Source organism: Ostrea edulis, chromosome 1 (assembly GCF_947568905.1).
Source record: "Ostrea edulis chromosome 1, xbOstEdul1.1, whole genome shotgun sequence".
Lineage (NCBI taxonomy): Eukaryota > Metazoa > Mollusca > Bivalvia > Ostreida > Ostreidae > Ostrea > Ostrea edulis.
The window spans coordinates 11,401,920-11,427,143 of NC_079164.1; the positions used below are offsets into that span (position 1 = coordinate 11,401,920).

The window sequence follows — 25,224 nt, forward strand, 5'->3', positions numbered from 1 at the left end:
CCGATGAATGAAATTGAATAATCAACCCTTCCCGCCTTCCTTCTCGAGATTTGTATTTCTTTTTTTTTCTTTTTTTTTGTTTTTTGTTTTTTTGTTTTTTTTTTTTTGAGTTTTTTTTTAAAACTTTACTTGACAAGAAATTTTAGGCAATGTTATGAAGTCAACTTCCCCCATACGGTGCTACGTGCCTGATATCGCATGCTTTCATTGTGCTTTTAACTCTAGGTATCTGTTAATTTTAGAACAGATTACTATTGAACTCCTCGGTATTAATTGCATAATTTGGACAGAAATAAACATCAAATACACCTATATACCCCAACTCGACAATTTGCATACTTTAAAAAGTTTTCTCCATTAAATCGAAGAAATTTAAAAACATTGTTTTTGTCATAGATATAATACAACCTGTTAAAACTTGATATACTAAGTAATTTGGTAATGTAAGCTTTAAATACTATTTATGTGAAGCTTAGGACCGCAATCGTAAGCACGCTTCCAACTTCCGGTGTAAGGGGAGTAACTGCAAAATGTAGGCCATAAGATAATTCGGTTTGAAACATATTGTTTTCTCGTTGTCAATATTAGCATCTATTTGTACGCAAATCACTGTCGTAAAACATCTTTCTCTGTATGTATGGCCGAATAATAGATTAAAACAAGGATATCATATTCGAATTAATGATTTGCCAAATAAGCATTACCCTGTTAATTTTGAAATACATTTATAACTGGGGGGGGGGGGGTTGTTTCATTGCTTGATCCGTCTTTCAACAAAGCAAACAAAAATTCATACGTCACATTTTATCACATGACGTCAGACACATTGACACGTCGATCGGGATTTGTCACTTGCTTAAATATTTTCTGTGTCGGATTTAGTAATAGCGGCAACGTTGCTTACAAGGGTAAGTTTTCATGAAATAAGTTTTCATAAAGTTAAAAGCCGCAAATTATTGCATTTTCTGATTTTTGAAGATTTATTTTGGGTAGGCCTAATACAATGCAATTTCCCGTATTTTCTGTCGGAAATGAGCAACTTCAAATCTAAAGGGCAACGAAATACGCATTACATACATAATCTATACATATTTGCTATCATGACAAACTTCACTTTCGATACAATATTTTGATAAATGGCTAGGCTCCGTAAAACTAAGATTAAAGATCGCGACCTTCACAGCTAGACGCTTCGTGTCGTTGTTTCTACATGTAAGTGAATCATTGCGCGGCTCAGTTGACTTGCATTTTTCCGAGTTTATGTACATTTTGATAAACGAAAGTTAGCATCTTTGTCTCTTGCATTAAATTATAAGGAATGACTCTAATTCTGGGGCAAATTATACGAGTATAATCTGGTTTGGGTCAGTTTACGCTTTTTTATAAAGCGTAAACTGACCCAAACCAGGTTATACTCGTTTTGTTTGTTTTGAACATATTTTATTGATGAAATCAAAAGGATTAGGAACAAGTTCTGACAACTTACTAGTCCCTCTCCTAAAATATTACAATATGTCATGCAAGGTAATAATTAACAGGTAAAATATACAATGATTAAACAAATCTACTAGTTTCTTCTATAAATTTATAAACAACTGAAAAAATAGTTATATTAGTTTGCACAGGTAAATTTACATCACCGCATAATAACAATTTTGTATCAATATTAACCAAGTCAATCATGAAAACGCAATTAAAAAGATCATTTCTAGCCCTGGAGTAATTTTTACAAGCAAAAAAGAGATGGTATACATCTTCATTAATATGTCCACATGTACAAAACGGAGAATTTGTAATATTTAATTTATAAAGATCATAATTAAGTATACAGTTGTATCTTAGCTTTGTATGAATAATGTTGATATATCGTTTTCCAAAAGAGTAATATGATGGTGGTCTTGTAATGTCTGTTATATTTTTGCGGATTGAATTGAGTGAGATGGCTTCTCTGGCTTCTACATTTAATAAATTCCACTGTTTTACAGAGTCAGGTACAAATGATTTTTTGAATAACTCTAATCTGCATTTTGGAATGTAAAACTTATTATTGTTTTTAGTATTATAAAGGGATATATTTTCATGTTTATGTGGAATAATTTCATTTAAATAATCAGGGGCGCTACCATTGCAAATTTTAAACATGGTAGTCATTCTTGCAATATAACGTCTACTTTTTAAAGTTTGCCAGCCTGTTTCTAAATAAAGGGATTCTCTAGATGCAAAAATAGGAAGACCAGTATTCTAGCTGCACGTAATTGTACTTTTTCAAGCTTATCAGTATCGTGAACAGAACAGCCATCCCAAACAATTGAAGCATATTCAAGAGTAGGTCTAATAAAAGCTATATACAATTTTGACAGATGTTTTCTGCCAATTTTGCCCAACTTTTTAAAAAGATTTATCAACTATGGAATCAATGTATAAAGACCAACTGAGGTTATGTGACAATAATAAGCCTAGATGACGATGGACTGGAACACACTCCAATCTATCACCTTGGAAAAATAATTTTGGTAAAATAGAGTTATCTTTTTTCGAAAAATAAACAGCTTTAGTCTTGGATGGATTGAATTTGAGTAGCCACTTATTTGACCATTTTTCTAGTATATGTAAATCATAATTAAGCTTGTATTCAATTTCTAGCTTATTATATGAGGACTGCTGGAGTGAGTTTGTCATCAGCAAATAATCTACACATTGATAGCATATTTACAGCAACATCATTAACATAAATCAAAAATAGTAAAGGTCCTAAAACAGAACCTTGGGGTACACCAGCAAATATATCAAGTTGTGACGATAAAAGGTCCTTATACATTACTTTTTGTGATCTGTGACATAAGTAGCTTCTGAACCAATGCAAAAGACTACCAGATATACCATAAGTTTGTAATTTGAAAATAAGACCATTATGCCATACTCTATCAAATGCTTTTGATAGGTCACAAAATATCATACAACATGATTTCCCTTCATCAATACTTTGAACAATACTATGATAAGTTTCTAATAATTGATAAACTGTAGAATGACCTGGTAAAAATCCAGCTTGATATCGATAAAATAGATCATTACTATGAAAATAATTATATACATGTTTGAAAATAATTCTCTCCATAACTTTACTAACGCATGATAATAGCGAGACAGGTCTATAATTAGATACTATTGACGGGTCTTCCTTCTTAAAAAGAGGAATGACGTGAGCAATTTTCCAAAAAGATGGGAAAATATTTTCTGACAATGATCTGTTGAATAGCATAGTAAGTGGTTTGATAATGGTAGTTTTTGTTGATTTCAACATTTTATGGCTAATGCTATCTGGGCCAACAGCTTTATTAACTGGGGGTATTGTAATAATATCCGATACTTCTTGTTCTTCAATAATAATGTTATTTAAGGAACCATTACATAAGCAATACATGTTTGGTAGTGTTTCATTGGTGTCATCAATATTGGTAATTGATGAAAAATATGCATTCAATGCTTCTATTTTATCAGAATCAGAATATACTAACTTGTTATCGCTGTCGTTATCATTAATTTGTATTGGAGGTATTTCATTCGATGATATAATATTAAACGAGTCTTTCATCAACTTCCAATATAACTTATTATTGTCTTTACTAGAATCGTCTAAGTAGGTTTCTATATTGTCATAATAATTTGTTATCGCGTGTTTTTTCATATTGTTAACCGAAGTCCGAACTTGTCTATAAGCGGACCAGTCGGAGTCATTTTTTGATTTTAATGCTTTATTGCGAAGTCGATCTCTAATTCTGATTGTCTTCCGTATCATAGAATCAAACCATGGTTTATCTCGTGGACGAACTGATATAATTTGTTCAGGTATACATTGACGAACACAAGAAAGAAATTCGGATGTAAATTTTTTGGTTGCCAACTCTAAAGTATCTGCTCCGTTGATAATATTTGCCCAGTTACAATTTTCAATTAAATAATTGAGTTTTATAAAGTCAGCATTTTTATAAATCTATACTTTACGCGTGTATACACGATTGTACTTTATGTTCGAAAAGAGGGAGATGTATGTGGCACTATGATCACTGATCGTCGGTTCGATTTTTAATATACCCGATTCACACAATTGAATCTCTGTAGAGGTCAATATTGGGTCAAGCAGTGCCAGGTTCCGTGTAGCGACAGTTATATTATTTACTAGACCATGAGTTGAAATAATTTCACGAATATTGTGTGATTTAAATCGCCTACTATGATTATTTTGTCGGAATATTCGCTAACTGTGTCTAAACTCCACGAAAGTTTGGACCAAAAAGAGCTGTCGGAACTGGGAGGCCTATAAATACAGCAAAGATGATAAACACAGGTATTGTTATCTACTTCAATCCATATACACTCAAGATCGGCGGGCTCAAAGTCTGGGCGTCTTGTAGCGCGTATTTGATTTGACAAATATATCATAACACCGCCTCCAAAACAATTTCTATCTTTACGAATTATTTTATTAAAGCCGTCAAGAAGTAATTTATCGTTGCTCACTGAAATATCTAGATGGGTTTCAGAAAAACATAAAATATCAAAGTCATGAACAAAAGAATTTAAATGACCTAGTTTGTGTCTAATACTTCGGATATTCAGATGTAATATGTCAAGGACATTTTCAGCAGTAGGACCCGGGTTTAACTCTATATCGCCGCAAACTAACAAAACAAATATGAAAAACTGAAGATAAAAATTGATAAACACAGATCTAAGCTTAATGAATGTCAAACAACTAGTGAGTAGTTTTAAAATATGTTTGAGGAAATGCATAAAACATGAAAACGGTAACACAATAAAACGTTGTCTTTTGTAAGTACCTCTACCTGATAAATAGAAAAGACCGATTGCAGCTCGGAATTGTTCAATGGAGTTACCCATTATCTAAGTTGTGGTATATGTAATTTGAAAATATGTACCTGCAATCATAGAAAATGTTTCCTGTTGAGGGTTTAAATATTAGGACATGTATTTCTGAAGACCTAGAATATACAAATATGGTTGCATGACAAACTGCACATAAGGTTTGATTGTAAGTAAACAAAATGGTATGGAAGAAAAAGAGAAAAAACACAAATACATACAAGGCAACAATTCACATGAGTACAGTACTACCATGGTAGTAATACAAGACATTTCAAAATAAATGAGTTCATGCAAATAACAGAAAAACAATGGCAAATAAAGCATACAAAACATGTAGGGTAGGAAAATAGGAGGGGTGAATTGCAGAAAAAAAGGACAAAATAATTGAAATTTGAGGCCATATGAATTTTAAGGTAAAATTTTAACTGGAAAACTTGTGAGTATGAAAGTATTTGTTTTCGGTATAGTAATATTATCAGTGTAGTAATATTATAAACATAAAATAGCTAAATAATTGGTATTACATTTCAAAATACTGTACGTAGTCGTATTTACTTCTTGGACATAATATATACATCATATATAGGTACACTCAGAGTCAGCTCTCAGTTGGCGTCGGGGTATGACCAAACGGACATAGGTCACTCTCTTGTCTGATGATGTGAGTTTTCTGTCTGTGATCTCTAATACGAATTTTACCGTTGGAAGACCACGCCTGCAGAATCACTTGTTCACGACAGAGCTGACGGCACAGGAACAATAATTTGTCTCTACGTTTCGTCAGATCTTCATTGATTGACACATGTTTTGTCTCCGAATTTCGTTTTAGACTCTTATGGCTTTTCACTAATCTAAATTTCAGGCCTGCTGAACGTAGCCTTGCGATGATCTGTTTAGGTGTGTGTATCCTATGGCGGTTGGTGGGTGCCCCTACCCGATGCGAATTAACAATATCATCACGGTTGATTGAAATCCGACAACGACAACGACATCACCAGGGTGAGCAGAAATCATATCAACAATGGTTCGTCAAAGTTTTTTGAAATTACTCACATTTTATAGCTAAGATTTTAGCTAAACATGGTCTCATCAACCTATAGCACTCCTTTGATCTTCTGGAAAATTTCTGGCAATCCATCCCAAGATTTAATAGATGTTTTTCCACATATTTGTACGAGCTCCTTTGTTACTGACCACTTACTACCAAGGGCGCTTAACTCTCCACTCATATAACTTGCCCCAGAATTAAAGTCATTCCTTAAATAAATAAATATATATTTTAAAAAAGTCTCTTTTTTGGAAGTAAAATATAGAAAAAACTCTAAACACTTTGTAGAAATATTTCGACCGTGTTACCGGTTTTCTTCAGTCGTGTTTATCTCTCATAGCAACGTCACGCACGACTACATACACGAAAGTACTTTCGTGTATGTAGTCGTGTGTTACGTTGCTATAAAAGATAAACACGACCGCAGAAGACCTTTCGTGTTTAAGGGACTCCAATCCTCAGCAAGGTTTGGTAACTCGCGTAAAATCCGGAAAAAGTTTATTCGTATCATAAATTCCGGCATTTATATTTTTTTGGAACTCTTCTTTGAAAAAAAGAATAAGAATTCACAGATGTAAACAAACGGAAATGGAGGGGAATTGTATACGAGAAAGAGATAAGAAAGGTCGGTTCAAGAAAGCATCGTCTACTGCTACTACAACCATTAACACATGTACCGATGAAAATAACCACCCTGACTTCATCGATGTCATTACTGCTGTGTCCAAATTCATGGAAGAGAGATAACTCAACATTCTGAAAATTGATGTCATATTGATTTCAGTCATTATCTTTTATATTTTACTGGATACAATGCAATTTATTTTTATTTTTGTAATCCTTTCACCCAATGGATATTTTGTTTAGGAAGCAAACAAGTCAATATACAGTATATGAAATACAATTTGATAAAACTGAGATAACTCTTTTTGTTTTCTATCATTTACTGTATACGTAATGATCAATTATCTCATAAGATCACCTGGATACAATGGTAAATAATTATCAATTCTTTGTCATAATAACAAGTACGTAAGAAAAGCTTCACAATAATGGTAAAAAAAATACATCTTCATTTTTTGCACCCGAGGGACGGAGTACCTTAAATTTACTTTGTCAAAAAATACAGTTTTAGTAGAAGGTAATCTGGAAAAAAAATTTAAACCCCTGCTGGACTCGAACCTACGACCTACAGTTCAGCAGTCGGTATTCTAACCTACTGAGCTACTCGGCTTGGTATTTTACTTGAAAAGGAAATGTTTCTAAAGGAAGTTAGCCATTATGACGATGTAGAGTACTACCTTAACGATATTCTAGTACACCTTTTTTTTTCGTGAAGCTATGGTATTTGCATGAAGGACCTCGCCTTGGGATAAATTGTTGACTGCGACAATATATTTTCATCTATTTAAGTGGAAGAAAGAATCCAATTTGTATTTTAAGATGTGATAAGTGAATGACTTTATAGTAAAACAAAACTTTCAGTAAATGATACATACAACTATGAAAATTTTTCATAACAGTCAAAATGATGAACAAAATATCAAGAAGTTCATTTTTTTCACTCCCTCTTTTTTATTGAGTGATTTTAACTTAAAAGAAAATAATGGGTTCAACTTTTGTGAATAAATAATGAAGATTATGTGAATCGACAGAGAAGTGCATACAGAATATAAGTGTGATTGATTCTACACAATTAGTAATGTAAAAGTCTAATTGAATATTTATTAATCAGATATTATGGAAAGTTATTTCACTATTATGACTCTTAAAGGCAATAAAAACTTTGTCGCGGCCCACAGGAAAATATATATATCTTTTTAAATGGAAAGTTTTTTCACCATTCACAAAGGAAAACTAAATTGACATTTCATTTCTATTGTTACACACGAGGTACACGTGCTCTATCTGTCATTCAGCTGACGCTGGCTGCTTAAGAACTTGGTCGCAGTCCACGGGGAAATGTGTATTAAAAAACCCTGAAATTTTATGGCGTGTGGTTTGATTTTCAAACTTATGACAAATTTTCTTGAAAACAACAAAATATTTGGGTTTTTCATCAATATTTAATTTAATTCAGCATTAAATGTGACGATTCACGATATTTTAGGTTCGCTTCAATTTGACGTCAACACAAATCGTTGCCGATCGTTTGTTTTCCCGATTGTGGACACGTGTGTACATGTATGTATCTTTGGATTTGAGAGGTCCACTCAAATGCTATAGAATACGCAGAAAGCGCAATTTCAAAGACATTGACTTTTTCTAGGCTCACTTTCAGTGTTTTCCGTGTTTTTGACCTGTACTGTATATTACGATCGGTGATATTCTGTAAGCGCGTAGGAATGTTTGAATGCTGTGAAATATCGCTGTTGACATTAGATTGTATTTCTGGTGATATTTTGGTCGTTTTTCAATGTACATACTCAATTGACCGACGGTGGAAAGAACTATGCATTTAAACGTGTAATGCGTAAACGGTCAAGAACTATTTCCTGCAAGCGCTGAACATTACATCTGTTTGTAAGGAAGTGCTCAGGTCCACACCACCTTGAGCCGAGTGACTGCATAGAGTTGATAATAAAATCAACTCCAACAATGTGCGATCACGTGTAACATGTACATTTCAAGTCTTAATTTACTTGTTAGAGGGTGCTTATGTTTGACATTGTGTAAAAATAAAACGCATGTCAATGACATGCAGATAATTATATTATTTCTCTTTTCTGCAATCATTTAGCTATATGAAAAAGTACAAATAGATTTGCGAATTGTCCACATTAACTGAGAATGGGTGTATAGCAATAGTATATTGTCCTGAATTTTCCAAACTAATATAGTCCAGCGAAAATTCAAGTTCAAACCCTGATAGATCAACCCCCCCCCCCCCCCCCCTGTATTATTGTTCTTCATTTTTAGGATTTTAAGGCTGCGCTTGAAGTACCCCTTCACCATTTGTATTTTCGCTTATCAAAACATTTCAGAAAATTTCTTCAGCGCTTGAAATGTGAAAGATATAATAAACTTAGATCGAAATCCATTTCTTTTGAAAATTCCGTAAATAACATACCGCAATCTTTGTTTAGAAAACAAATTTTTAAAAAAAACCTGTCTGAAATGGGCGTCTGTGAGAATGTATAACCTTAATTTTATGCGAAATATTTTAAACACATTAGACAGCAAGTTTTGATCATTAAAAGTGAGAAACAAAATTTTGAGTAAAATCGCGAATCAGTCCCTTTATGAAGTACCACGCAAAATTTAATTATCACATAGACTTTTCTCCAAGTAGGGTTCTTGAATTACTCGTGACCAATGCGCATTTAGGTACGACAATGAAGCAAACTTTTGTACGTCGATGTTTCAGAGGATGGTTCGCCGAGTATTTGTAATTCATCCCATGTCTCCATTGTTTTATACTCTCATTATACATACAACCTGGCATCATTTATTCCTTACATCATCTATATTCTAACTTACCAGTTCTAGAGAACATAAAACTCAAACACTAACACACAATGAGCCCGCATGCGCGAGTGAAACAGAATTTTAATCATACACGCTGTATTTACATAAAATATCTGGAGGTTCATTATTCCAGTCAACCCAATCTACAACAAAAACAAACATATTGTTATATTACGTCACAAATTTCATATATTTACTAGCGTTATTTACTGATACAAATCGTTAAGACAGTTTCTGGTTTGTTGCACTGTCGGCAAAGTCTCTGAAATAGGCAACGAAACGTCGGATCAATCATTCTGACTACGAGAAAAAACGCATGTGTAAAGCAGAATATTCTTACCTAATCACCTGTAAATACCCTTAGATAATCACCTGTAAAAACGTAAAGCAGAATATCTTTACCTAATCACCTGTACAAAAGTAAAGCACAATACCCTTACCTAATCACCTGTAAAAACCTAAAGCAAAATATCCTTATCTGATCACCTGTAAAAACGTAAAGCAGATTATCCTTATCTGATCACCTGTAAAAACGTAAAGCAGATTATCCTTTCCTAATCACCTGTAAAAACGTAAATCAGAATACCCTTACCTAATCACCTGTACAAACGTAAAGCAGAATACCTTTACCTAATCACCTGTAAAAACCTAAAGCAGAATACCTTTACCTAATCACCTGTAAAAATGTGAAGCAGAACATCCTTACCTAATCACCTGTAAAAATATAACAGTCCACGATTTCTCCGTAACTTATATCAATATGAACAAGAAACATTGGTACAGGCACTAAATTTATGGGCCGGAAATTTCTGGAAAGTGTAACAACTAAATATTTTCAGAAAATGTGTTCCAAAGAATTCCTTTGTTTCAAAGCGCAAGAAAATTACACCGCGAAGGCTGGTAAAAATTAGAGAATTTTTGACGAAATCCGGCGATGAACAAATTAAGTGGGGAAAATGATGTTGCAACACACACCCCTTTGATTAAGGTTTTAAAAAGAGACTGCGAAAGAAAGGGAGAGGTATCAGAGTATGGTATCTATATTTTTCCGGGAACATTATTACTGCATCGCATTGATTGTATGATAAAAATCTAAATTAAATAGTTAGGGGGGGGGGGGGTTAAACTCCTGTAAGTTTCTGTCATTTCACACACTGATTTTCATTATTTTCGACATTCATCAAATTTAGTTTGAAAGTAGTGGGGCGTTAATGAAATTTAGGTGAATTCAGCATTTTTTGGTCACACATTGAACTTTTGATCATACCCCTTTGTAAATTCGTTTGTCATTTTAAATTCTTTTTTAAAGAGTGATTTTATTTGGTAACTAAGCTATAAAACCTAATGCAGGCGATAAAAAAATACACAAAATACATATCATGATATTAAAAACTTAATCCTCAGGTTCATCCCCCCTCCTGAAAATTTTCTAGATTCGCGCCTGGACAATGTTAATTATATATACATATATACTGAATACGTATCTAATGTAATATTTCCGTTCAAATTAATCTGCTTTAGTTTTTGTTTTTCGTGTATGATTCAATAATTTGAAAATAATTTATTAAATCAGCGTTTAACCCTTTAACGCCCAGTGACGCCTTTTATGTGCCGATGGGATTAAATTGGGGGCGTTTTGTTAATAATTGGAATATTATGAAACATATGATATTTTCTAAAAGTAGAGTAAAAACTAAACATTTTTTCTACTCAAAGTTTTTCTGTACGATGTTGGGAACTAGTCGAAAACATGCATTCAAAATCGCACATCGTTACCGGAAAGTAGGAAAATTAAGCCGAAATGACAAAAATTGTGTTATATTCTGTTAGTAAAATGTTTTATAAACAACACAATATTTAAAAACGTATATCATATTTGGAAAGGTTGAAACATTTGCTTCTTTTTTTCTTACGGTCATATTTAGGTACGGGCAAGTGTCATAGACCTATTTCTTCATGAAAGTAATGCATTTTACAAGTTAAACGCGATAAAAATGCACTTTGACGTCATTTGACATTAGCGTGCGTGTGTGTTGCGCAAATAGATTATATAACGATACATAACTATATTTACGTGGAAAAAGTAAATAAATTTATAACGGTAAATCTGTGATTGGGTTTTTGTTTTTGTTTTATGAATTAGAACTACTATTTTACAACCTAAATACAATGTACATTTATTTCCCTGTGTAAGCGTGTCCGCCTTCAGCCTAGGTATATGGGATTTTTCTTACGGATCCTTACGTATTCCACAAATCCATAAAAGTACACGGAATGTTACGATTTAGACATGGATAACGACGAGTGATTTACGAATGCTTGTGATTGACTACGAGTCGGAGATCCTTAAGGACTCGTAAGAAAAATCCGTGAGTGTGAAGGTGGTATAATGCGCACTGGATTTGTGGTTTTTTCTCTATCTTTTTCACATACATGTCCGCATTCAGCCTAAGTATATGTGTGTGAAAAATGGCTAAAGCGCACGGAATTTGTGTTTTTTTTCTCTCTCTATCTTTTTCACGTACATGTATTATATAATCTAGAAGAATAAAGTTTTGTTTACATTTGAGTGTCTCGCATGCATGAATTAAAAAAAGGTATATATGTATATTTCCATTAGATGAATAGGCAATAAATATGATGTAGGCTATGGAAAGGACTAAAATGTACATTTTTATAAGTTAATCATTACGAACAAGTTGTCAGTGTGTGTTAGATGTAAGTATGTATACTCATTTAAAAGTGTTAGCGTTTAGATTATGATTTTTCCGTTTATTTGCAATAATAATCTGTTAGAATTTAAAGAAAAATAACTTCAGTACAAGTAAGGCAAATGAGTTGTTTTGACTAAATATTTCCATTTCTTGTTACATTGCCATGACTGCAACATAAACAGCGCATAATTTAATCATGGAGTATAGCGCTGGAAGCGATACAGGCTCAGTTTTGTTGTCCGCTGGGTCACCGTCAGACATTGGTGTAGATGACTACAGTTATGAAGAAGTTTCTATAATAAGGACAATGAATCAGAATATATAGAAACACGGTCACCAGTGTACACTGGACAGTCATTTGAGTGACATTACGGACGAGGATTTCTACTTCTAGTCGCATCAACTCCATGGCGTAAATATTGTAAAGTTCCATGAAGATGTTGGTCCTTCTCATGAACTTGACTCCTTACATGAGGGGGGGGGTAGGGGTGGCCCTCTCCCCCTCCCTTCCCCTGAATAGTGATGCATTGCATATTTCATTTGGGTACTAAAGCGTATTGCATGCCAGTTCACTACCCATATGCACGACAACGATTATGATACATAGAGATATAACAGGCTTACGCGATATTGCAAATGTATTCTTTATATTCTGTATTTGTTAATTGTTTCTTTTATCTGTTAAAACACAATGGGTACGGCATCGAATACGTATAGCCGTTGATGCAGATTAGATGTGAAAAAGGAAAAACGAAGGAGTTATAAGAAAAGAAGTATAAGAACCTCCCCACTAAACATCTTTCTCCTCTTCCATGCACCTCCTTCCTCTCATCCTGTCCGCCCCCTCTTATATCATGTATACTGTTACTTCAGTTTTGGGGAAATAGCAAAAGTTATAGATATGCAAGGAACAGAAAGCAGATCGAATACAGGACAGCCTGACCCCAACTGGACCCCGACAAACGAAATGCGTATTTTTGATGGGAATTAACCAATTACCCGATATCAAAATATACAGAGACATATAATCATTTCTATATGTACTGGTGAGATGACAATGCATCAGTAATTTATTTTCAATATTTGATGACAATGGCAACAATTTTGATAAAATTTCCGTTATTTGAAAAAACACCATAAAACACACACACACATACACGTGATTCTACAGCATAAAATATGCATATATGTAAATACAAAATATTGCAAACATTTTGAATTATGTCAGAGAAAAATTACGATTGTGTACGGTGCCGACGAAGACTCTCTGATCTACATATAGTACTAAATAGTGATACTTTTAAAAGTACGCTTAAAATATTACTAATCAATTATCACTACATGTAAAAAAAATTTCACTCATATGGAAACCACTTTGTAAAAAGGGATTCTATTATGTACGGTACATACTCAGTACACAAAGACCTGCAAGATAACCGCATTACGACATGCAGGTATTTTATACAGGACAGGCACGTACATGTATGTAGCATAATTTTTCAACAGGGGGAGGGGAAGCCGGAAAAAAATCCCTACACCATTGTCTAAATTTCTTGACGAGGAAATAAAAATAAATAAATGGATAAATGAATAGATAAACCAAAAACATTAAAAAAGTTCTTCTTTAGGACAATCAGCACTTAAATTCTCCAAACTCGGGGTGGGGATGCGGGAGTAACGTGCAACCTTTAAAAATTTCCGAAAATAAATTTTAGATTTTAAATTCAGGGGTGTGACATGTATTAGCACCGACTCATAAATACTCCCAAACTTCGACTTCTTAAAAAGGGGGAGGGGATTGCACACCTTTCAATACATGTACACAAGTTTAATTCATAACTTCGACTTTACATTTTTATATTTCAATACTATCATAAAATATGGGAGGGGTCACCAAATATATCTTTTAACATTAAAAGGTGTTGAGAAAAGTTGGGGGATGGCAACACCCCCTCCCCCTATTATACGTGCCTGCAGGAAACACGTTTTATATTCTATGGTTGAACACCCCAGGTACCGTGAAACCTCACAGGCATTACTCTCTAATTGATTTTCACTAGACGTTGCCCAGTGTCTGATCGGAAACTTCTTCAGTCCGATGAGAAAACGGCTTGCATGTGAGACATCAGCGAAAAAAGCGTCGGTGCCGATGGTGTAGTTCTCTATGCGTGATCGAGGCGATACAGTGTACGCATTATTTTTATAATATAAATAGAAAAAAAATCAGTAACAATTAATTTAGATCATATAACGCTGTAAATATATGGTACACTGTTTTACCAATATATTCACCGTCGCAAACCACGCCTAATGTACATACGTACGGTACTCCCGGACTTAGTAAGCGTGACTTGCGCGGATGCAATGTACATGTATTTGGCTTATTGTATTATAAACCAACTAAGCTATTGAAGCATTTATGATCTACTGAACAATATTATATTAGAATTTGGAGAGTTATAAAGGTATTTAATTTCTGTAGGCATATGGTTGTATGTATTGTAGGTTTATAAACCTCACATGTATATTTGAACTTGTACTGCTAGTTTCCATGATATAATTACGTACATGTCGTAAATATTGTGATAGTTTATTGAACAATTTTTCTATTTCAAGGGAAGAAAAGGATGAAAACCTCATTTTAACGATTTATGGGTTATTGTGTTGCCATGGCAACTATAACATCAGATCATACTACATAATTCAAAACTTAGTGTAGCAGTTTACTGGTCAATTTGTATTTTCATGTGAAGGAAGGAATGAAAAATCAACAACAAAAATGTACCGGGAAAAAACAACAACATATTTTTGTGATTCATGGACTCATTTAGTTGCCATGGTAACTGTAAAAATTCATTACACTGCATAATAAGAAACTAACTTTTTTCATTTTGAAATTTTTATGAGTTATATTCTAAAAATATGCGTGGAGAAAGTTTTGATTTTCATTTAAAAATTTCTTCAAGTTTTAAGGAACATTTTACAATAATTACACGTAGTCTACTGTAACTTATGGGCATCTTGTACTTCAATGTTAATGTACATGTATGATTATATTTACAATAAATGACACTCAATTTCATGAATACATGTAATACATGTACATATGAATACAACTATTCCTAAAATTTATTTAAATGATGGCTGATAAATATTCAATTTCTGTGTTTTATGTGACGAAAATGGTGAAAAAATACATTTTTGGGGATTTGTGGGGTATTTTTGTTGTCATGGCAACCGTTACACCACATTTTAATGCATAATTAAAATCTTCAAGATTTTTCCTTTCAGAATATGCATAGGTTATATTACGAAAATATGACTAGAAAATGCTTTAATTTCAATTTGAAATATTTAAATCAGCTTTGAAGGAAAACTCGAAAATTTCTGGTAGTTAAAGGGTTAATGCATTGAGCAGCTCCACTGTATATATCGAGTTACTAACACAGAAACGCAGGCGACTTCTCCAAACTTATATAATGGGCCGGCTCGTGCCCATAATGAAGACAATCTATTCAGAGTGATTACACAAGGTATCTGTAAGGGACATTGCATTGTACGGTGTACAGACAAGGGGAAAAAAGGGGGTCCCTTTATATTTATTTCCTATTTTTTTCCCTCACACAATTTATCATGATGTTTATCTATCCTCTTTGAAATTGTTGTGTTTGTTTTGATACCGTAAAATCAATAGACAGAGAATATTGGTATGACTGTTTCATTCTTTTGTGCTCTGAAGTTAAACAAGTAATCTAGATAGCCTATACAAACTGATGCCGCGCATTTAAATCACAGGACTAAACCTGTAGACGGAAGGTCGACATATCGGGGAGGCCATATTGGATTTACGGGTGTGACAAACATTGCAGTACCGTAAAATGGTTAAAACTGAATAAGATAGTTGTTTAAATGATCAAAATATAATTAATGCGAAAGATCTGCTCTCACTGATCATAATGTATGCAGTTTAGATGAAGGAGAGGTTGTATCTTTGGTATGTATTACTGTTCATATTTTCATTGTATTTAAGGAATGCGGGTCGTTTCGTCCCGATTACATATTCGCACCTAGTGGATTCGCACCAAGTGGTTTCGTCCCAATTTCAATGCAGGTAACATAAGGTAGAACATTGCCTTATAATCGAGTGGTTTCGCCCCAATAATATAACAATTTAACATATCTTAAAATTATAACGATTTAACATCAAAATTCTCACTTTTTTAAAATGATCAACTACTTTCACTTAAATATTGCTGCTTAAAGTTTAGGCTATAAATTGAATTCTTCATTTCGAGATTTATATAAATATATCCAAGATTAATAAAATCACATAATAGACACACTAATTTTATCTACATAATACTAATTCTGTTTCATATGATAATTTTTACTTACTGATTTTCCACAATGAATGCTACTTGCCATGGCAAAAATTCTTGGTATAATGATAGAAATGGACATAGTTTGGACATCGGTAAATTAATATACTGTATAATATTCATTAATTTCAATTCAATTGCTCATCGTTAAAAGAGAGTATGCTCTGATCAATCGTCCCGACCACTGTTGCCATATGTAAACATCCAAAAATTGTTGGTATAATGATCAAAATGAACATACCTTGGGCGTCGGTAAATTAATATATAACATTCATCCCCTAATTTCAATTCAATTTAATTGCTCATCGTTAACGGAGAGTATGCACTGATCAATCGTTCCGACCACTGTTGCTACATATTCAATAGGGGGCGAAACCACTCAGGACGAATCCACTTGGGGCGTACAGGTAAAGGTGCGAATCCACTAGGTGCGAATCAGTCTTCGACGTTAACCGATGGCCCGATGCCCGAGGCTAGTAAAATCGGGATCGGGCTTCTAAAAATATTTAACCCAGGAGTCCGGCGGGCCTGTAAATGTTTATTGTATGTTTTGTATATATTACAAATAAAGCGTGAGATTGACTCAGACTTTGTCAGGATTTGCATCGAAAAACGATCAACCATGCTGCCTTTTCTGAAGTACAGGGAGGCAAGGGCACTGGAAGTTAATGTAAATATATACATGTAGTATGTGCATGTATAAAAAATACACATACTATATTTTACATTAACTTCCAGTGTCGGTGTAGGGAAGGGGCTCATCCGTGAAATTCCAGACCTCACGAGCGTATTTCGCAATCACAACCATCAGATCCAAATAAAACAAGAGGCCCAAGGGCCTAGAATCGCTCTTCTGATAAATTGTACAACCCCACCATTTCTATTCTTAGCCTCTTAGTATTCTAAATCTTTAGTTAAATCCTAAGAATTCAAAAAAAGTAGGTCAATGTGACCTACTTTTTGGTTTACACATTTTGAGAACCCAAGAAATATCAACTGACAAAGTTTGATGATTTTAAGCCAATTAGTATCTGAATATTGAAATATAGCTGTCAAATTCCAATCGTAGGTCATGGTGACCTACTTTTTGGTCAGCGAACTCCGAACATGCAAGACCCATCAACTGACAAAGTTTGATGACTGTAGGTCAAATAGTATCTGAAATATATAAATATAGCCATCCAATTCCAAAAGTAGGTCAAGGTGACCTACTTTTTGGTCGAAACCCTTCGAACATGCAAGACCCATCAACTGACAAAGTTTGATGACTGTAGGTCAAATAGTATCTGAATTATATAAATATAGCCGTCCAATTCCAAAAGTAGGTCAAGGTGACCTACTTTTTGGTCGACACCCTTTGAACATGCAAGACGCATCAACTGACAAAGTTTGATGACTGTAGGTCAAATAGTATCTGAAATATATAAATATAGCCGTCAAATTCCAAAAGTAGGTCAAGGTGACCTACTTTTTGGTCGACACACTCCGTAGACTCAAGATACATCAACTGTCAAAGTTTGATGATTGTAGGTCAATTAGTGACTGAAATATATAAATATACCTGTCAAATGCCAAAAGTAGGTCACAGTGACCTACTTTTTGGTCGATACACTCCGAAGACTCAAGATGCATCAACTGACAAAGTTTGATGATTGTAGGTCAAATAGTGTCTGAAATATAGTAATTTAGCTGTCAAATACCAAAAGTAGGTCACGGTGACCTACTTTTTGGTCAACACAAACCGAAGACTGAAGACGCATCAACTGACAAAGTTTGATGATCCTAGGTTTTACAGTGCCCAAAATATGCATCTAAAATTGAAAATGTGAAATTTGAATATCTGCAAAATTCAAAAAGTAGGTCACTCTGACCTACTTTTTTTATAAATATGTTTCAAGGCCTCAAGATGCATCAACTTACAAGATTTGATGATTCTAAACCTTTCGGTATTTGAAATAACAACTTAAAATATATCTATAAATGATAAGCCATAAAATTCAGAAAGTAGGTCACGGTGACCTATTTTTCAGTTGACGCATTTCAAGGTCCCATGATCCACCAACTGACAAGTTTTGATGATCATAGGCTTCAAAGTGTCCAAGATATGCATCAAAATTAATTTTAAAATAAATACCTGCAAAATTCAAAAAGTAGGTCACCGTGACCTACTTTTGAGACAACTTGACACAAGGTCCTAAGATGCATCAACTGTCAAAATTTGATGATCCTAGTCCTTATAATGACTAAAATATCAAAGATTTAAGGAAATATAAATTTAGGTCAACTTTGAAGTGACCTTGAGACCACGCCCTTTGCCCCAGGGTAATGCCTTGAACAATTTTTAATCTACAACATATCCTCATCCTTATGTGTAAGTTTGGTGATAATCTGCCCAGTGGTTCTTGAGAAGAAGATTTTTTAGCAACCACTACTTTTGTTTGTATTTTCCTGATTATCTCCCCTTGTTAAAGGGTCACATCCTTCTATTTAGTATGTATGAAAGCCCTTGGGCCAATGATACCCTGTAACAAATTTGAAAAAAATTGGCCAAGGGGTTCTTGAGTTATAGCCCTTTTTCTAAAAAGTTTACGCACACCGCACAAATGGCCATAGCATTAGCTCTTTGAGCCTTTGGCTCAGAAGAGCTAAAAACACGGTCGTACAAGGAGAAAAGAGAAACGAAAATTCATGCCCCATTGGACCAAGGGTGGGCCTTTGCTAAGATTAAATTCTGGAGAAAACAAAATGTTTTGTATGTGGTGTTTACAAAATAAAGTAGAACATGAGCTGCTGTAGCATCTTCGAGATTGATATGTTCAAAAAATAAAATAAGATAATCCTTTTGATTTCAGTTGTTCTCTAACTAAGATCATCTTAATATGTATTTTCCTACAGTAGAACATACATGTATCTATAGTGTAGAATCAGCATGCAACACCTTGCAAATGACAAGTAATCAAATTAGAAAAAAAACATTTTGGGCCTGTAAAATATTGTTCGGGCTTGCAAAATTATTATACTGGGAGGCCCGAAGGGCCTGTGCTTCACAAAGTTTTTCGTGAAGACTGCGAATATGTAATCGGGACGAAACCACCCGTCACCGTATTGAAGAAAATTAGATTGAATGACTAGTTTTAATATCACGTTGTAATTCTAGCTTGTATACTATTTAACCCGTCAACTTATTTAATTTTTCTCTTTTTATTTATTGACAGTAAACTTGTGTGACTCAGATACCAGAAATGCTGCACCCCCAACGCAGTGCCCAGACCGTCCTACTGTGTGACCTCTGTGAAACTGTCGACCTACAGAGTCACTGTGAACTTTGTAATGTAAACTTATGCAAGGCCTGTGTTGGGGAACACCTTTCTGATTCATCTAAAAAACACAATGTCGTGTCCTTTTTACACAGGAAGTCTACTCCTAACTACCCAAAATGTCCGACACACGCGGATAAACATAGCGAACTTTACTGTGAGGAATGTGACGTTCCTGTGTGTTCTACCTGTGTCTCAAAAAAACATAGAGGGCACAATTTATGTGATGTTCTGGAAAAATTCAGCGCTAAAACAGAAAGTTTACAAAAAGATTTAGAGGAACTAGAGAGCAGAATTTATCCCCGATATGAAGAAATGGCCTCTGATGTCCGAAATGAGAAATCCGAGTTAGAAACGAATTACGGGGAACTGACAACAGCTGCCGATCAACAAGGAGAAGCCTTACACCGGGAGGTTACCGCCATTGTCAACCAGCGGAAATCCGACATCCAGGAGATGAAAAATAAACACCTGGCCGCTCTAGATAAAAACACAGATGAAATTACACAGAGAATTACAGAACTTAGAAAGATCATTGAGGACCTGAAGAAAATACTGAACACCAAGGACGTCTCTCTAACGTCTACTTACAAATCTAGGAATGGCGAGTTCCGACAATTACCTCCTAAAGTCCGAGTCACATTACCGAGTTTATCTCCTCAGAAAATAAACACAGAAAAGCTCCGTGAAATGTTTGGTTCTCTGTCGCCATTATCCATTAACACAGAACAAGGCTACACAATGAAGTCAGCAGAAGCTGTATCGTCTCCTCCAGTCAAACCACTGCTTGATGAGCCGCGAATCACCGCCACCATAGACACTGGGTATAACAGACTATTCAGTGTTAGCTGCCTAAGTGAAGATCAAGTCTGGACATGCGGGGAGAACAAAACCATGAAGCTGCTCAACCTCCAGAGTAAACTACTGACATCAATACAAACCAAGTCAGGGGAAACACCAGAAGACATAGCAGTGACACGGGACGGAGATCTTGTTTATACTGATAGTAACAATATAAACCTAATTAAGAATAAAAAGATACAGACTGTAATCACACTACAGGGGTGGAGACCTCACGGTGTCTGCTGTACCACGGCTAACGATCTCCTGGTTACCATGTACAGTGATGATGGAGAACAATCCAAAGTCGTGCGTTACTCCGGCTCCACAGAAAAACAAAGCATTCAGTTTGATGATCAGAGTCGTCCTCTCTATTCATCTGGTAACATTAAATACCTCAGTGAGAACAGGAACCTGGATATCTGTGTGGCTGACTGTAGAGCTAGTGCAGTAGTGGTGGTCAATCAGTCAGGAAAACTCCGATTTAGATACACTGGTCATCCCTCTAATACCGAGCAATCATTTAGTCCAGTCGGCATCACTACAGACAGCCAGAGTCACATCCTGACAGCAGACTGTGGCAATAACCGTATCCACATCCTAGATCAGGACGGACAGTTCCTCCGTTACATTCACTGTGATTTACGCGATCCATGGGATTTATGTGTGGACATCAGAGACAACCTCTTTGTGGCTGAGTGGCACACTGCTAAAGTGAAGAAAATCCAATATTTATAAACACAGTGTTAATTACACATCTTTACAGTGTTAATTACATCTACCAACAGTGTTAATTACATCTACCAACACAGTGTTAATTACATCTACCAACACAGTGTTAATTACATCTCTGTGTGGATTACAAGTGTTAATTACATCTAGAAAATCTGCCAATTACAGCCCTAAACAGTGTTAATTACAGCTGAATGTTAATTACAGCCATGTTTTGTGGTGTGTAACTAACCTGTGTATTGACACAGTAGATTTGTTGTGGTTTATTTGTGTCTGAACATTTATCTGTGTGTTAATTATGTCTTTTATTGTTTGATCATGTTTTATTGTATATATAATATATAAACATTATTCTGTGTTAATTATGTCTTTTATTGTTTGATCATGTTTTATTGTATATATAATAGATAAACATTATTCTGTGTTAATTATGTCTTTTTATTGTTTGATCATGTTTTATTGTATATATAATAGATAAACATTATTCTGTGTTAATTATGTCTTTTTATTGTTTGATCATGTTTTATTGTATATATAATAGATAAACATTATTCTGTGTTAATTATGTCTTTTTATTGTTTTATCATGTTGTATTGTGTATATAATGAATAAACTTTATTCTGTGTGTTAATTATGTCTTTTATTAATTGTTTTATCATGTTTTATTGTATATACATGTATAATAAACATTACTCTGTAAATTATCTCTTTAATTTCAATGTGTATACTATTACATCGATAAACATAATTTAGAGCACAGTCTTACATTATTACTGAGTACTTAGTTAGTTTTGTAGTACAGAAGAGATAGTGGCCCCAGCATGCATTCGTAATCATAGATCTTCAAACTCAGGGTCACAATCTTCTGTTCATCATCAATACCATCACAGCTTGTATCTAAATATTCCTACAACATCAACACAGATAAATAGAAATCATCCCAAATTGAGTTGTCAAGAATTGTCTGCTGTTAAGAATTCATTTATATTATCAAGCTGTTCTGCCTTTTTGCAGATGTTAACCACAATATAGTCAGCATGTTTTTTCTTTCAATGAAGTTTATTACTGTATAAGTCGTACTGTGCATTGTGGTAAATAAACATAGTGCAGGGAGGCATCAGTCCATAATTTGTTACATATGTGCTTGGAGCAAGCAAATCTCGTGCGCAGGAACTACGAATTATAAATTACGGAACCAATAACGTTCAAACAGAGACGGATCGCCTTGATTACTAACATGGTCTAAGAGAGATAACTCAAATTCCTATGTGAATACATAACACTCCCAGCCTGATATGAAATATCATAAGTTTCCCAAATTTACATGAAACATGTGAAGGCACAATGTGAAACATTACAACAAAATACGTAAAGCGATGAATACATCTAGTCTGTGTAAAGTCAAAATAGTGGAATCACATGAGTAATTGGTCGGACATAAGTATGTTTAATTCCATCTGCGAAGGTGACAACTTCCACTTTGCGAACTAGGTCATCGCTACTAGGGAACACTCGGGTAACGCGACTTAGAGGCCAAAAGTTTCTATACTGTTCATTGTCCTTTAGAATGACGACATCACCAACTTGAATATTTGGTTTGACCTCCTTCCATTTGTTGCGCGACTGTAGAGACTGTAAATACTGTTTGCGCCAACGTTCCCAAAACCTGTCAGCAAGGACTTGTACAATCTTCCATTGGGAAGTGTATAAATCGCGCACATTAAGGTTCAAAGGGGCATCGGACACGTCCCCAATCTTCTGTGTTAACAAAACATTCGGAGTAAGTACGGATGGTAAATCGGAATCACTGGACACCGGTACGAGAGGTCTATTGTTGATAATATTAACAACCTCGGCAAAAAATGTACAGAGCACTTCGTGTGTTAGCTTGGTGTGTTTTACTTCAAGTAGTATGGCATCTAAAATGCGACGTGTGATTCCTATGAGGCGTTCCCATGTTCCTCCCATATGTGAAGAGTAGGGAGTGTTAAACTTCCACACAGTGTTTCTTTCTGTTAACATGTTCTGAATAGGGGGATCCTCCACATTTATTGAGCCGATTCCGAGTTCACGGACAGCTCCAATGAAGTTCGTTCCTCTGTCTGAGTAGAATTCTTTTACAGCACCACGGGTTGCGTAGAAACGTCTTAGGGCATTAATAAATGACGGTGTACTCATTTGTTCAATCACTTCTATATGTACAGCCCTTGAACACAAACATGTAAAGAGCACAGCCCATCTCTTGGAGTCTGCGCTGCCGCCACGTGTTTTTCTCGTTGTCACATTCCATGGACCGAAACAATCAATTCCAACATAAGTAAAAGGAGGCGATGATTTCAAACGCTCAGGTGGAAGATCAGCCATTTTCTGGTTGAGAAACTTCCCGCGTCCTCTTCTACACTTCACACACTTATGTATTATGGAGGATATCAAACGTTTGGCACCTGTAATCCACCATCCCGCATTTCTTATGGCACCTTCGGTTATATGGCGACCTTGGTGGTGTGTTTCCTCATGATACTGTACAACTAACAGTCTTGAAACACGATGTTTTCCAGGCATAAGAATTGGATTTCTTTCACCCAGGTCAAATTCAGAATGTCGCAGTCTGCCACCAACTTGCAATATATCCTTATTGTTCAAAAATGGATCCAGTTTAGAAATGCAACTATCCTTACGGAGTATTTTGCCATCTTTAAGTGCATCTCTTTCCTTTCCAAAATTTTCACTCTGAATTAAGCGAATTATGAATTCCTCCGCGTCCTTGCGAGCATGTATCTTGTCTTCCTCTGTATCACCTAACTGTTTGTCATTCTCACTGCGCCGTTTCCTTCTCCTGACCAATAACTTCAATGAGGCGATAGCATGTACAAGATTCCTCCATGAAGAAAACTTTTCAAAATGGTGAGTACCAAATGGTGGACTAGATGAGTGCACTTTATTAATGAGAACTTCTTGCTTTATTTCCTTGTCCAAGTTCGGTTCTACAAGTTCAAACATTGGAGCTTGAATTGAGTTTATGTCCTGAAATTGTAGCCATTCTACAGGTCCACAAATCCATGAGTCGTAGACAGCTCTGTTAGAGGTAGGCTTAGTACCGTGATCGGCAGGATTTTGATTGGTTGCAATGAAGTTCCAATGATCTGCTGAGGTAAAGTTGAGGATGCGCTGAATCCTGTTACTCACATAAGTAAGAAATCTCTTAGTGTGGTTGTGGATGTATCCTAATACTATCTTACTGTCAATAAAGAACTGGAAATGATCAGCGCTAATGTCCAATTGATCACGGATAATACAAGCAATCTCGACTCCTAACACTGCAGCACATAATTCCAAACGTGGCACAGAAGAAGCTAGCCTTGGAGCAACTTTAGATTTTCCTATGATGAATCCTAGGGAGCTGTCTCTGTTATCATGTAGGTAAGCTACAGCCGATATAGCTAATTCTGATGCATCCGAGAATATCAAAACTTGTTTGTTCCCAAGTTCTGAAAATCCAATGGATAAGTATTTCCGGGGAACCTTAAAATCCTCAATAATGCTCAGCGAGTGTGTCCATGTAAGCCATGTCGAAAGATATTCTTCGGGTAAGTCAGCATCCCAATCTATACATGGTGATTGCATCATCTCTCTTAAGAGTATTTTCCCTTGAATGGTTATCGGAGCGATAAAGCCAAGAGGGTCATAAAGGCTGTTTACACATGAAAGTACCTCTCTGCGAGTATATGGCCTTCTTCCAAATTCAATCTGAATCCGAATGAGTCAGTTTGCAGATCCCATACTAGACCTAAGCTCCTTTGCGCAGGTAGCTCTTCCTTGGTGAAATCTAGATCTATGAG

At 35.1% G+C, this 25,224-nt stretch overlaps 2 protein-coding genes across 2 annotated transcripts; one reads left to right on the forward strand and one right to left on the reverse strand.

Moving 5' to 3' along the window:
- Window positions 1–15,931: 15,931 nt before the first annotated feature.
- LOC125664103 (E3 ubiquitin-protein ligase TRIM36-like) lies at window positions 15,932–22,015 on the forward strand. The gene is made up of 2 exons (XM_048896649.2): window positions 15,932–16,111; window positions 19,712–22,015. The coding sequence occupies exon 2, from the start codon at window positions 19,739–19,741 to the stop codon at window positions 21,389–21,391; it is 1,653 nt and encodes a 550-aa protein (XP_048752606.1). The 5' UTR covers window positions 15,932–16,111; window positions 19,712–19,738; the 3' UTR covers window positions 21,392–22,015.
- A 771-nt stretch (window positions 22,016–22,786) lies between these two features.
- On the reverse strand, window positions 22,787–25,012 carry LOC125664378 (uncharacterized). Its single transcript, XM_048897099.2, has one exon. It carries the CDS (start codon window positions 25,010–25,012, stop codon window positions 22,787–22,789), a length of 2,226 nt encoding a protein of 741 aa, XP_048753056.2.
- Window positions 25,013–25,224: the final 212 nt, after the last annotated feature.

Coding starts and splice junctions, on each gene's coding strand:
- LOC125664103 (XM_048896649.2), top strand. CDS start 19,739: ATGCTGCACCCCCAACGCAGTGCCCAGACCGTCCTACTGTGTGACCTC.
- LOC125664378 (XM_048897099.2), bottom strand. CDS start 25,012: ATGATGCAATCACCATGTATAGATTGGGATGCTGACTTACCCGAAGAA.